The 14,381-nt window shown below is 35.3% G+C and overlaps 1 protein-coding gene across 1 annotated transcript; it reads right to left on the reverse strand.

The window, feature by feature from the left end:
* Positions 1–10,875: 10,875 nt before the first annotated feature.
* Positions 10,876–14,333, reverse strand: LOC127838863 (ELAV-like protein 1). Its single transcript, XM_052366883.1, has 2 exons — positions 13,743–14,333; positions 10,876–13,454 (listed from the first exon to the last, which is right to left on the reverse strand). Exon 2 carries the CDS (start codon positions 13,424–13,426, stop codon positions 12,332–12,334), a length of 1,095 nt encoding a protein of 364 aa, XP_052222843.1. The 5' UTR covers positions 13,427–13,454; positions 13,743–14,333; the 3' UTR covers positions 10,876–12,331.
* Positions 14,334–14,381: the final 48 nt, after the last annotated feature.

Here is a 14,381-nt window from a genome sequence, read left to right on the forward strand (position 1 = left end):
GGTCGCTAATAGTTGATATATAAGTCACATACCTTCACACAACACTACAAGGCTCCATACCTAGGGTAACGAGTCACACAGACTCGGAGTCATAATGAAGTGTTCCGAGACATAGGTCTCCATACATAGTCTCGAGGTCATAGGTCTCCATACATAGCTCCGAGACATAGGTCTCCATACATAGACCCGAAGACATAGGTTTCCATACATAGTCTCGAGGTCATAGGTCTCCATACAACGTCTCGAGGACATAGGTCTCCATACATAGCTCCGAGGCATAGGGTTCCATACATAATTCTGAGACATAGGTCTCCATACATAGACCCGAGGTCATAAGCGTAAATAGTGGGGTTCAAGGTCATATGAATATAGCAATTGATTACATTTGATTTACTGTTCCAAACCAATTATTGTACTAATAACCAATCATAAAGCAAGGTAGCTTAAGGAAAATTATATACTATTGTATTGTGCTTTGGGTTATTGTCTGAACCATACTATAAAGACCGACGCTCGGTCGAAGACACGTTACAGTACAGCAACTGTCTTCTCTACAAACGGACACATTGTTGAGGTGACATGTTATACTTCTATCTCTTTTATTGGAATCGTTAGAAGGCTGAGCAACAATATACAGAAAGTGGCTGCAAAAAATAACAAGCGCTTTTTGTTGTCAGACTAAAGTGGCTAACGTCCCACAACATGGGCATAATGCCAACATTCCTGTGAGATTTTGCAACAGGACGGTCAAGTAGGTGTTCATAAATCCAAAAACTTCTATTTGTGTTGTAAATGAAACCACTGTTGCTGATGGAATCACAACATCTCCTTTCTATCTTTAATTTAATCGATCTTTACATATTCTAAAATCTTTAGATGAGTACAACATCACGATTGATAGTTCTGATCTGTACCTTAGCGGTCACTTAGAGCATGACGTGTTCTGGTAACTGGAAACAGGTATTGTATTCAAGTCGAGCAGATACTAACAATTGCAACCTAGTCAAGCACCACATAACCCTTCGTTACACTAACCCCATCAAGCAGCAGAACCGTCGGATCCCCCCCCAGCAATGTTCGTGGAGGTGCGCCAACCTGTAAATGAGTTGCTGAAGTAGTGTGCTATATCCTTGAGAGTAATTCCCTTTACCAATCCAACAGTACATAGGCCCGCAATGAAGACAACTCTCTTAGCTTTTGTTTTGATTTTCATATGCCTAATTCTAGGCCCCAAAAAGGTGCATACACGCCTCCACGTTTCGCCTAATTTGAGGTTCCAATTACTTTCCAAAGACCTTTGATCTTATTATAAGCAAGTCGAGCTGGCGAAAGAGGTTAAGGTAAAAACTGCGTTTTCATAGGGTAACCTAGGTTTTTACAAATTGCAACCCTTTGTAATTTGGTCTTGAAATGCAATTGCAACATTCCAACGTTGTATATACAACAGTTTGAGCTATCTTCTCTAATATGAATGCCTTATTTTTAAAGATTACATCTTGGTGTGTTCAGATGCCATTGAAAACAAAAATATGGAGCGGCTAACTACTTTGTATCAGAAACTCGAAACTCATGGTGTCAATTTAAATAGTTCGAAGTGCCAGTATTTCAAAAAGTCAGTAACGGTAACATATCTGGTGCAAATAATTACAAAACAATGTATTGCCACAGACCTCAGAACACTTCTTCAATTTCTATATGGCCGATTCCGCTAATGTTACTCGGTGCGCTCATTTCTTGGTACTGCAGGATTTTATCGGCATTTGGTCAAAGATTGAACTAAAATTGCCAAACTTATAAAATCTTTTATTAAAGACCATGGTCTATCAAAAAGGGCGAGAAATTTCCTGTTTCGTGGATTTGGGATCAATAAAAACAAGGCGCTTTTAATACAGTGAAGTCCAATTTGAACTCTCCCTATATTCTTGCTTTTGCTGACTACTATAAACCCTTAATACTGTATACGGATGCTTCTGTCACTTGGTGAGGGGCTGTACGTTTTCAGCAACAGGGAGAATAATGTTAGCGCAATCCGTTGACTCAGTCTCGGTGAGCTTTAACTATGCTGAAAACAATTGTAAGTTCCTTGCGATGAAAGCGGTGAGAACGGACAAATCGCATGACTTTTGTATGCTACCATTTCATGGTTACAACTGACACCTACCATTTATCTTATGTCATTTCAACTGCAAATTTTTGATTCTACTGGTCCTCTTTTGGTCGCCAATGAACAATTTTGACAACATCAAGTCCATGTTCAAATCGCAGTAATGTCCATCCAAAAAAACTAGTTCACCAGTTCAAATCTTAGAAAAACCTTGTTACCATTCTAGAGGCCAGATTTATTTAACTTGTTTGTTTAAACATATTTATTTTAGAATGTGTTACAGAATATTGAAAGATGACTTAAGAGGAGATTTTCCAAGCAAAATGTTCAGGTGTGAACATGCGGAAATTTCTTTTTTTTCTTATTGTGTTTAATGTGACACCCAAACAATGATAGGTTGTTAAATTGTTGATTGGCAGATTAAAACAGGAAGTCAAACATGGGGAAAATTAGTAATCTATTATAATTTAAAATAATTTGTGTATGGCTATGTAAAATTCTAAAACTTTCAATCATTTTTACTGAAAATTGTAAATCAACTAATGTTGTTTCTTTTCATTTTGATTAGCTCAAGTCTTCTTGGGTTAAACAAAAATATGTAAATGACGATTAACGGATTATTCTATATACGTTAAACATGTCAAACCGCTCGTACATGTACCCTATAGAAACGAAAGTAATCGCTTGCGTTGATAACATATCAGCTTCTTAATACAAAAATATAATAACATTTATTAAAATATTATGTACATGTATGCTTTATTTTGAATTTACTTTTCCTGCGTTAAAGCATACACGTTAAAAGTCATAAGAACTACACAATGTTAATGTTCACGTGCCATTTATTAATCTTTCGTTGGGCGGCTTATATTACGTCCGGGTCGTATCGCTCGCAATAATGATGTGTTTCTTTGTTCATTTTGTTTTAATTTCTTAATTTAAAATTAACTTAATATAAAAATCTTTTAAGATATTTGTTAAACTAGTGCATTACTATCTCACATTTAAAAAAAATCAGCAAACATACATGTATATGCGCAGAACATGCACAAAAAACAGTGTTCATTTGGTGAAGAAAATGACTTTTTTCCACTAGTTTGTGGCTGATGCGGTTGCGAACCTTGGTAACAAGTTTTCGAGAACACTCGCTCCGATGGCACAGGTGTCGATGGTACAGACAAAAGATTCATGGGCCACATGCGCAATTATTGGGAAACGTTTATTTTCGAACCGGTCGCCATCAGGTTGACAATTCCCGCGTATTCTTGTTAACGTACCGTACGGCGCAACTTTTAAGTAATTGCATCAATACTAAATTTAATGATGTTATTTTCTAAAAACAATTGTTTAATTGATATTTATTAATTTAATGATTTTTAAAAATTGCTTTTTTTTAGATAAAACTTACTTAAGACGGTAGTGGTTGCGTCGGTGGTGGCATAAATATCTGATAATACTATTAATTTCTGATAAAACAAATACGACGACCACTCGACAAGTTTTTAACTACGAATGCTTTTCTTGTTAACATTGTTTCTTATAAACATTTTCTTTTCGAGAGCAATCAGTGTTTGATATGTGTTAACTAAATATCAAAATAAGTCGTTCAATGTTTAACTGATTTTTATCGCGAGTGAGATAAACATGGTAATCACGTCTTCGCTTATTGTCCCCACTCCTCGCTACATGTAGTTAAATTTTCTCCAGTAAAAAAATATAGCACCATTTATCAAAACATAACCCCTGTTGTTACCACAAAGGTACTGATCTATTGCGTGCGGCATGTTGTTATAACTAGTCGCCAGCGCAAGTTGTCAGCATGTTGCACGAAAACTTGAAATCATACGAATTATTCCATGAAAAAAGCATCATCATGCTTTTTCAGGTTAACCTTTTCCCTCAAAATGAAACCGGTTAACTGGTTGTTCCGGTAGGTTAACCTTTGCATCCCTAATTAAAAGATATATTGATTTCATCCGAACACATCTTTTAAGATAATAAAGATACAAAATATATACTGTCAAATTCCCATTTGTGTTGCCCTGAAGTTGGTGTGAACGTTCATTTTGAGAACTTCCCCTACTCTACGTTTGATGTACAGAGAGTGCTCAAGAAAGCTGTGGAGATTTCACGGTTATTAGCACATATTAAGTGTGCTGGGCCCTGTTAATTTTTTTTAACAATGAAAATGTACCTCGAACCTGACTTAAGTTTTTATCAAATAAGCAGATATGATGAGAATATTCTTAAATATGAAATATTAAATAGAAATTAATAGTAAAAGCAAACTTTTCCAATTACAGATGTCGGTGCCCAGCAATTATACCAAAATTGCATCTTTACTTAAATTTTTGGTAACAGTTTTTAAAAGATAGCTCTGTTTAGTATGTAAGAAGTGTTGCATCAAACATTAAATCATGGCTGGTCGTTCTATTATGCAAATTTAAGATTTCACGCTGAATCTCAACTTAAAATATTAACCAATTAAAATTCCTATTATATTTTAAATTTGAGTTGTGCATTCTTTTTGGTAAATATACAGTTAGACTAAGTTTAAAACTAAAGTATATTCAGTCATGGGGCCGTAAATTTTAACACATTTAAACATTTATCAGTTGAGAAAAAAACATCTTGAACAGTAATCAGCATTATTAATACAAAAAAAGTGTTGTCGAACATAGGTTTATGGGAAAATTCTGATAAAAATTGAAGTATTATCAGGAGTCTGGAAGTGAAACAACTTTCATCAATCAAAGCCCTGAGACAATCTGAGATCACTTCTTCATTACCACCCTTTTTCAGATGATGGAAGGCAATAATTGCAGTCAAATTAGTGTGCCAATTAAGAGCATCCTTTGTATTATGTTTGCTGAGAATGTGTTGCTTGTCTGTAATTCCTTTAACAGACTTGAAAAATAAGTTGCATTACCTTATTTCCTCATTCATTGAAATACTGAAAAAAATGTATACGTTTGCAATTATTAAAATGAACATACTTGTTTTTGTATTGTAACCAAAAGCTGGTAATCTTCGCTTTACATGAACAGTTTCAATATAATGGCAATTAAAACCATAGTGTAAAATAAACATAGTTGGCAGCCTGTTCCGTTATTAACACTTCGTAGACATTCATATGGAATTCTTAAAAATGAAAAATCACAAATTTCATGTTTTTTTTCGGCGTAAGCTGTATTAAGCCAGCTTTTCACCTTAGCCTGACCTTTGTAAGTGTCCAATAAAATTCCAATAAAATTTCCCGCGGCTAGGTACGAATGAATACACTTCATTTATTCCATTGGCTGATTTGAGTATACCACCAGAACATTGGAAACATATCCGCGTCTTTGTAACACTGTTTTACTGTATGAAACAATTTTATCTCGAATGAAAAGGCTTAATAGATAGAACAGTTTTACACTCAATTCTCGACATCAATACAGTTTGTGCGTACACCTTTTATTTTCAGAGTATTACCAGCGCAAGAGCGTTTATACTTAAAAGGCTATGTTCTCATATTTAGTACTTACTTCCTTATTCCTGTCAACATGTTAACATGTAAAAGTATAAAGAGCAATGGAAGCGAGGCCTCACTTTAAAGCATTGCATTTCAACCCGCGAGGTATATCGGGTCAATTCGCGGACATTCAGAGTTTATATACAGGTCATCACCGGAGTTGGCGGCCAGTAAAATAATCGTTATATAATAAAGACGCTATCCGTGAACTAGGTGACCTGGAATTTTCTTTAGACCAGAAATATGTTAAATGAAGATATTCAGCAATATAATTATGGTATGTAAATAATAGATTCTTAATGTGTTTTCAACAATACAATGATAAATATTATTGTTGATAAATTTAACAATAATTATTCGTCCATATTGCCTAATGTACTAAAGTGATATTATGAGCATGTAACAGTTTATAGGTGTCTATCGCAACCGTTGATTATTTTTGATGTTTCTACTTCATATACACTTATATTAATTAATGCAGCATCATCATACTAAAACAATATACCAGAAAGAGAAAAATAAAGCATTTGAATATCAACCGTACTTTCGTTTGACAACTGATCATGCGTTTAGGAGTTGAACCTAAATTTAGTTTTAGTGCAGATTTGTTCATACGACACAAAGACACGAAATTGTTTTACGGATCATTTCAGCTTACATGACTGGGTGGGTCACGTAAGAATATCGAACATAAAATATATTTTTATAAACAACTGGTAGCAAGGTGAGTTGCAGATAATTAATCAGTAACCACATTTTAACTAACTATTTTGACCTGTTAATTCTTTTCAGCTCAATTCAACAGTGCAAAATGCCCATAATATCACTTTAAGCATTAGCACGATGATAATTGATACTGTTAATAATCGAATCAAATAGCAATGCCCGACAAACCACTAAAACAGGTTTGTTCGAAGAACGCGCCTATAAATACGGATACTTCTCGTGTGGCCGGTTGACTCATATGTTTAAATTTCACTTCCATTCTTCTTTTGGTTTTCTGTTTTGTATCTATAGGTTTATGACCAGCAATATGTTATATGTAAAATAAGCCGCGAAAACTCCCCGTAACATCCCGTACTGCGTGTGATGCAGCTAAGAACTGCACAGAAAAAGACATTCGCTATCCTTGATCTCATTCATTAAACTATTTACGCCGTATATCTTTTTTAAAGATATTTCTTGTTTGTTTTGTTTAAATAGTTGGTTTTTTTAACCCTACTCCAGTTTTGATTTACACACATGTTCAATGTTATCAAAGAACCTTTCACTATATTGGTGCAATAATACTTCGTTAAAAGTGACAAACAATTGAGGTGAATTAAAATGTGTATAACAAAAATGTTGCATTGCAAACGTCAATGCTGTGATGTATGATGCATTGTTACATGTTTTATGTAATTTTCGTAAATATATAAATGTATGTTTCAAAACTGGACTTCAGCAAAATTTAATGTGAACCCTTAATTTCATTACAGTCATTATAATATAAATTTTATGTGTGAATAGTGTCCTGTAACATATTCATTCTCAATTTTATTTGTGAACGCTTTTCACATAATAAATAACAACAGTTTGTAAGAGAGACAGTCCTTTATCTATTAAACCTGATTCAAGTACGACTACTCCAGTTGTACTTGATTTTGTATGCATGCATGATAGAAATGTTGAGTTGTTGTCACTTAACATTTGAGCTTCCCATTTCTCGCTGCCATAATAAAATTGTATTTAATTTTTTAATAGTTTTGTCAAATTACAATAGTCAAATTAAAGTTATATATATATTTGTACAATTATTATATATTATTTATACTGAATCCTTAGTCACATTTAACTTATTGTGCAATTGAAACCAACAATGTTATAAATTGAACATATTTATTGTATAACAAAAGGGCCTGAAAGGCCCAAGGTATCCCCCGCAACATATGCTTTGTGTGAGGATGGGTGCAAATTGGACGGATGAACATAATGATAGATGGACGGACAAAGGACAATAACACAAAACTAAGACAAAGGAAGGTTCTTAAGCCTTCACAATACCAAGTTTCAAAGAAATCCGCCAAAGCACTTCCAAGATATGGCTCCGGACACAAAAGTGCCTATAGTAAAAAGCATTTTTTCAAGATACAAAGGGCCATAAGTCTGTTTTTAACAGATGGTGTACAATGCCATTTGGCGTGCATCATCCTCTTATGCATATATATACTCATACCAAGTTTCAATGAAATCCGCCAAAGAACTTCCAAGACATGGCTCCGGACACAAAAAAGCTTTTTTTCAAGATAGTAAGGGCCATAAGTCTGTTTTTAACAGATGGTGTACAATGCCATTTGGCGTGCATCATCCTCTTATGCATATATATACTCATACCAAGTTTAAATGAAATCCACCAAAGAACTTCCAAGATATGGCTCCGGACACAAAAGTGCCGGACGGACGGATGGACGGACAGCTGGACGGACGGACAACGCCAAAACAATATCCCTCCGCCTCTGGCGGGGGATAATAAACCAGGTTACATGGATTAACAGAAAACTTTTTGATAGTTATTATATACTATATTTTTTAAGTGTTACGGTATATGTACATGTTGCATTAATTTTGTTCCCTTGACGATAACTACTTAGTAAAAAATTTCGTGTAATATTGTACTAGAGAGCCCTTCTGATTAGCTGTAATGCGCAGTTGGCATGTAACTACTGGTTAAAAGATAGCAGGTACGATTTCCAGCCCGTCCTAAAAATTCGTGTGGAGATTGCATGGTCCTGCAATTATTTCTATATCTATTATCCCGTAACATTCTCAAATTGGACAGTTGTCAGTTGTTGGAATACAATGTGCATTTAGTACTGGTTCACTACCTTTACCCATGAAAGGTAACTTCAATTTGAGGACTGAAATACTGTTTATTAAAGCTGAAAATCATAATGAAAAAGACTATTGCCAAGCAATAAAAGTCCCCTACCTCTCCATATTGCCCTCTGTCCAGGTTTCAAGTTTCGTGAAAAAAAAAAAAGAATAACTTTTAAAGTTATCGCAGGATCCACCATTTTCAACATATTAATTCAATTCGTTGCCATAGCAACCAGAATTCTTGACGTAGGATTAAACTGAAATGACGTGCATAACCCACATATGACCATCTGTCCATGTCTCAAGTTTCATGAAAAAAATATTAAGAACGTTTAAAGTTATCGCAGGATCCAGAAAAGTGTGACAGACTGACGCACAGAGCGCAAACCATATAGTCCCCGGTTGGGGACTAATAAAAATTCTTAACATCATTCATAGCTGTTATTTTCAGGCACATGGATGTAATGTTTATTGTCATTTTGCATAACTTCATTTATGCAGGGTAATTTCGATAGTTTGGTCAGGCAAAATCGCATATTCAGGTTGCAATTTATATGGTATATAATTTCTTAGTACACGTTTATTGCTTTGATATGTTATTATATGTTTTTTAGATAATATGCCTCTACATAAAGGCTGTAATGACAAACGTTTGTATCTGATTTATATTTCAGTATCAGAAAGAAACTTTCGTGTCCAATCGTGGTCATGTTTTAGAATTCAATGAAGGAAAATTTATACGGTGTAAATTATGCTCAGGATTGCTTCATACAGGTGTCTTGGAATAAACCATCCTATTCTCAGAAATCAAGTGTGAAAAACCAACCCAGTCAAAGATTTCCTGGTATAATTTTTTATCATGTGCTTTTCAGTGGGATACATTTTAATGAAAAACCAAAATTTGATTTCACTGAAAAATCTTATTAGCTCAATTGAGCACAATGTGTGCTCATTTGTTTTACCGGTACAACTGCCAGTTAATTTTCCTGATGATTTCACGAGAGCCAGTGTAGAATATTCACAAGTATTTCAACTTGAAAACAATTAAAAAACTACATTGCACATGTGTAACCTTTCCCCATCATAAATTGGCACACATTTTGCGGACAGTATCATCACTTTCTTATTACGGTTAATGCCCTTTTTGAAAGGTATGCTCTATGACTTCGACAACCTCAATCTTGATCAGTTGTAATTATATGAAACCTGCACTTAGAAATAAGCTATAATCCTCACTTGCTAGTATTAAAACATAATTTCAGATTAAGAACTATTATAGCCATTTCAACGTTCATTGATTTCTTCAGAATTCTTGCATGTTTGAGCAGAATGGTATCAATATGTATTTATTGAACGACTGAAGTTTGAAGCAAACAAGGCACATGTGACAATGTCTGCAATGTTTATTGCAGTTTCATATCTTCATAATTCTTGCAGGTTTGTGCATAATGGTATCCATATGTCTTTCTTGAACAACTGACGTTTGAAGCAAATAAGGCACATGTGACTATGTCTGCAATGTTTATTGCCGTTTTAAAACGATCAATTGCTACAAATATATGTAGGCAAAATATTGTGATATTTTACAAACAGTAAACAATATATGGAACGATCAGGCAGATAGTTTTTGTTAAAACAAATGAATGACCACACATGAAAAAGAATTGAAGAATAAAAAATATTAGCCATTAACAGGAACCCTTAAATTTCTAGCAGTGTTTCAAAAACTTAACTTTTAGACATTAAGGGGCTACTCACTAACACAAGATCAATATAAACAAGAGCACCGCCTTGCGGGTGCAGACCGCTCATCTATTTTCTTTTTAAAGGTGAAGGGACTCTCATTTTCAATAACAAAGGAGGGAGGGGCGGAGTGAAGAGGGGTGTATAGTGTGGGGGTGTGGAATTTATTACATTATCTTCCAAAAATGGGGAAAAAAAACGCAAAAAAAAATCGGGGGGTGGGGGGGTGGGGGGAGTGGGGGGGGGGGATTTTTGGGTGCGATGGTTGGACGGTATTTCAAACATAAAATAATAAAAATAAATATTTGTTTTTTAACGGTTTCAAAAAAAATTAATTTGGGGGGTGGGGTGGGGGGGGGGGGTAAAGTGTGAGGGTGTGGTGGTAATTTGTGAGATGATCTTTAAAAAAATAAATAAATAATAATAATCTAGGGGGGGGATTCGGGCGGGGGGAGGGGGGGTGGGGGTGATTCTTGGGTGCGATGGTTGGACGGTATTTCAAACATAAAGTAATAAAAATAAATATTTTTGTTTTTTAACCATTTCAAAAAAAATTGGGGGGTGGGGGGGGGGGGGGTATAGTGTGAGGGTATTGTGGTCATTTGTGAGATGATCTTAAAAAAAAAAAAAAAATAGGGGGGGGGGAGGGGGGGGAGGGCACAGGGGATGGTTTGGGTGGAGTCTATTGTGGTATGTCAGGTAAGAGTAGTTTTGTCAAAGTATCAATCAAATCTAATCATAAATAAAGAAGTTATGGCAATTTTAGCAAAATTTAATAATTTGACCTTCATTCAAAGGTCAAGGTAAAATTCAACTTGCCAGGTACAGTACCCTCATGATAGCATGAAAGTATTTGAAGTTTGAAAGCAATAACCTTGATACTTTAGAAGTAAAGTGGATCTAAACACAAAATTTAACCATATATTCAAAGTTACTAAGTCGAAAAAGGGCCATAAGTCCGTAAAAATGACAACCAGAGTTACGCAGCTTGTCCTTTACTGTCCCTTATGATAGGTAGCGAGTGTTCCAAGTATGAAAGAAATATCTATGATACTTTAGGGTAAAGTGGACCAAAACACAAAACTTAACCAAATTTTCAATTTATAAGTATAATGGGCCCATAATTCTGTCAAAATGCCAGTCAGAGTAACATAACTTTGCCTGCAGAGTCCCCTTATGATAGTTAGTGAGTGTCGCAAGTATGAAAGCAATAGATTCGATACTTAAGGAATAAAGTGGACCTAAACACAAAACTTAACCAAATTTTCAATTTTCTAAGTATAAAAAGGGCACATAATTCTGTCAAAATGCACGCCAGAGTTATCTAACTTTGCCTGCCCAGTCCCCTCATGATAGTAAGTAAGTGTACCAAGTTTGATTGCCATAGCATTGATACTTTCTGAGAAAAGTGGACCTAAACGCAAAACTTAACCAAAATTTTCAATTTTCTAAGTATAAAAAGGGCACATAATTCTGTCAAAAGGCACGCCAGAGTTATCTAACTTTGCCTGCCCAGTCCCCTCATGATAGTTAGTAAGTGTACCAAGATTGAATGCAATAGCATTGATACTTTCTGAGAAAAGTGGACCTAAACGCAAAATTTAACCGACGCCGACGCCAAGGTGATGACAATAGCTCATAATTTTTTTTCAAAAAATAGATGAGCTAATAAAAACTGTTTGAACAATTTTCCATGATATTAGCATGCAGGTGCATGATTATTTATCTATTTAACATTGACATTACTCTGGAAAAACCTTTAACAAAGAATTTCGCAGTAATCAAGAATGCACCAATATTAATTTAACAAACAAAAACAATTTATATAAAATGCTTATAGTAAATACAAGGTTTTTTAATTATTTGCATAATGATCAAACAATTATCCACAAATCGAAAAGAAAAACTTTAAATAAAATCAATTAGATCGAGATCTGTTTACATAATAACACTATTTAGTGAAAACAGTGTGGTAGAAAATAAAGAGAAAACTTTCAAACAAAAATCCGGGTATCATAATGCCATATAAGTAGAATCAATATTTAAAGAAAGGAACACCAAGTCTCTTTTCAGCATAAATTTGTGCCACTCCCAAACAAAAGGTCGTTTTAATGTCATTTCTTGTGTTTGAACGACACACTAAGTTTCCTGCCCTTATAGAAGTACCCGTTCAGATTCTGGATGGCGTTGGAAGCCTCCATCACGTGGACCATATCAACGAAGCCAAAGCCCTTGCAGACCTTTCGCTCCGTATCCATCATTACCGTGCACTTCTGAACAGTCCCGAACGGAGAAAAAAGGGCCCACAACTCACGGTCTTCTGCGTCCTCTCCAATATTGTGGACGAAGATTGAGAATGGTCCAGGACCCTGTGGTATATCTGTCAACGAGCCAGCGTAGCTCGGTTCTGGGCTCGTCATACCAGACTGGTACCCTCCTGTGCTTGGGCTCGTGAATCCGGACCCAAAACTAGACTGGTGTCCAAAAGTCGTATCTTCCCTGGCCATAGGATTGAAACGGAAGCGGTTGGCTGTTTGATTGCGAACTGGCCCTGCCTGGCTGTTGTGTGAAACAAATCCGTTTCCATGGTTAAGAATAGGTGGTGGAGCAACCAAGGGGGAAGCTGGGGTTACTTGAGGAAGAATGGGTGGGATAGGCATGTTCTTGCCCGATTTCTTAACACTGGAATCATCAGCATACTTCACTACAAGGTAATTATTAGACCCCGGACACTTTTTGCCATGCATTTCACTGATCGCTTTGTCGGCCTCACCCTTTGTATCATACAACACAAAGCCGACGTTCTTTGACTGTCCAGTCTGAAGGTCTATCAGCACTTTACATGTTGTGATTTTACCGAAAGGCTCAAACAGTTTTTCCAGCTCACTTTCCGTGTACTCGCTTGGAATGTTTTTCACATAGATGTTATATCCCTTCGAAAGCTCATCGCTCTTGTTGGCATGCTGGACCCGTATCCTTTTCCCATACATTGGCAGATAGTCAAACACCTTGACCGCACGTTCCGCGTCATCGACGGACACAAACTCTGTGAATCCAAAGCCGTAACTGAAACCAGTAGCCTTGTCTCTGACAATTTTCGTTGACTTCAATGGCCCGATGGTGAGAAACATGTTCTTGAACTCCTCGTCTGTGAGGAACTGTGGCAGGTAATTGATGATCAAATTGTTGGTGATTTCCTTCGTAGTCATCTTGGATCAGCTAGATTCAACGCAGGCCCTAATTGGAAAATTCAAAGAATCATAATATCATGATGGTTGAAAGTAAAAGATAAAACAGAAATGTGTCACTTGTTTTATCTCAAAACAAGATGCTTGTGCACAATATTGTTACATTTGTTGCATTTTTCAAATACAGTTTACCTGTTTTCAAATTTGGCTCCCAACAACTTTACATAAATCAAACCCTTAACATTTCTTTTAAATACAGATTGTTTTAATATCATGTGACAAAATATATACATAAACATTTTGACAACAATAAAATATTATCAAAAATTAAACTCACCTGGTTGACTGTGGTGGTTACTGACAAGAAATGAGTTGCAAGTTGTATAGACACATTAATGGACAATGGAGTCTTCTTATATATGTCCTAATAACATCATTTCATTATAAAAGAATAATGAATAAGAACGTATAAACAATTTCTGTTACACATTCAATGATAGCAAGACGCCTAAAAACACCAGAATACCAGTTAATGCTATTTTCCTGAATGTTACATAACAGGGTACTATTTTTTTAATTTAAAATAAAGCTTTTACCCGACAATGAAACATTATTTTGTTTTTCTGTTACATACAGATGACGTGTACCAATACATTAAACACTGAACTCTAACATCAGCTTTGTAAAGTATGTCCAAAGTTTTGCTGGTAAGCTCACGGATATTCACACTTGCACGAGGATGTTGTAAGAGATAAATTTCAATTCGCAAAATTGGCAAGATGATCTTCCTAGATTCATTCAGCTTATCCAACATAATTCATTTGACACAATTCTACAATATATATTTCTTCAAACTTAATTTTTGTACATTTTTCTTTTCATCTACCATTAACTTCAAGCAAAATTGTGTTGTTTTTTTTAATTTCAGTACAAGTAAAAAAAACTGCCAGGTAAAAATTCAACACTTGAATAATGA

This window comes from Dreissena polymorpha, chromosome 7 (assembly GCF_020536995.1).
Source record: "Dreissena polymorpha isolate Duluth1 chromosome 7, UMN_Dpol_1.0, whole genome shotgun sequence".
NCBI classification, from domain to species: Eukaryota; Metazoa; Mollusca; class Bivalvia; order Myida; family Dreissenidae; genus Dreissena; species Dreissena polymorpha.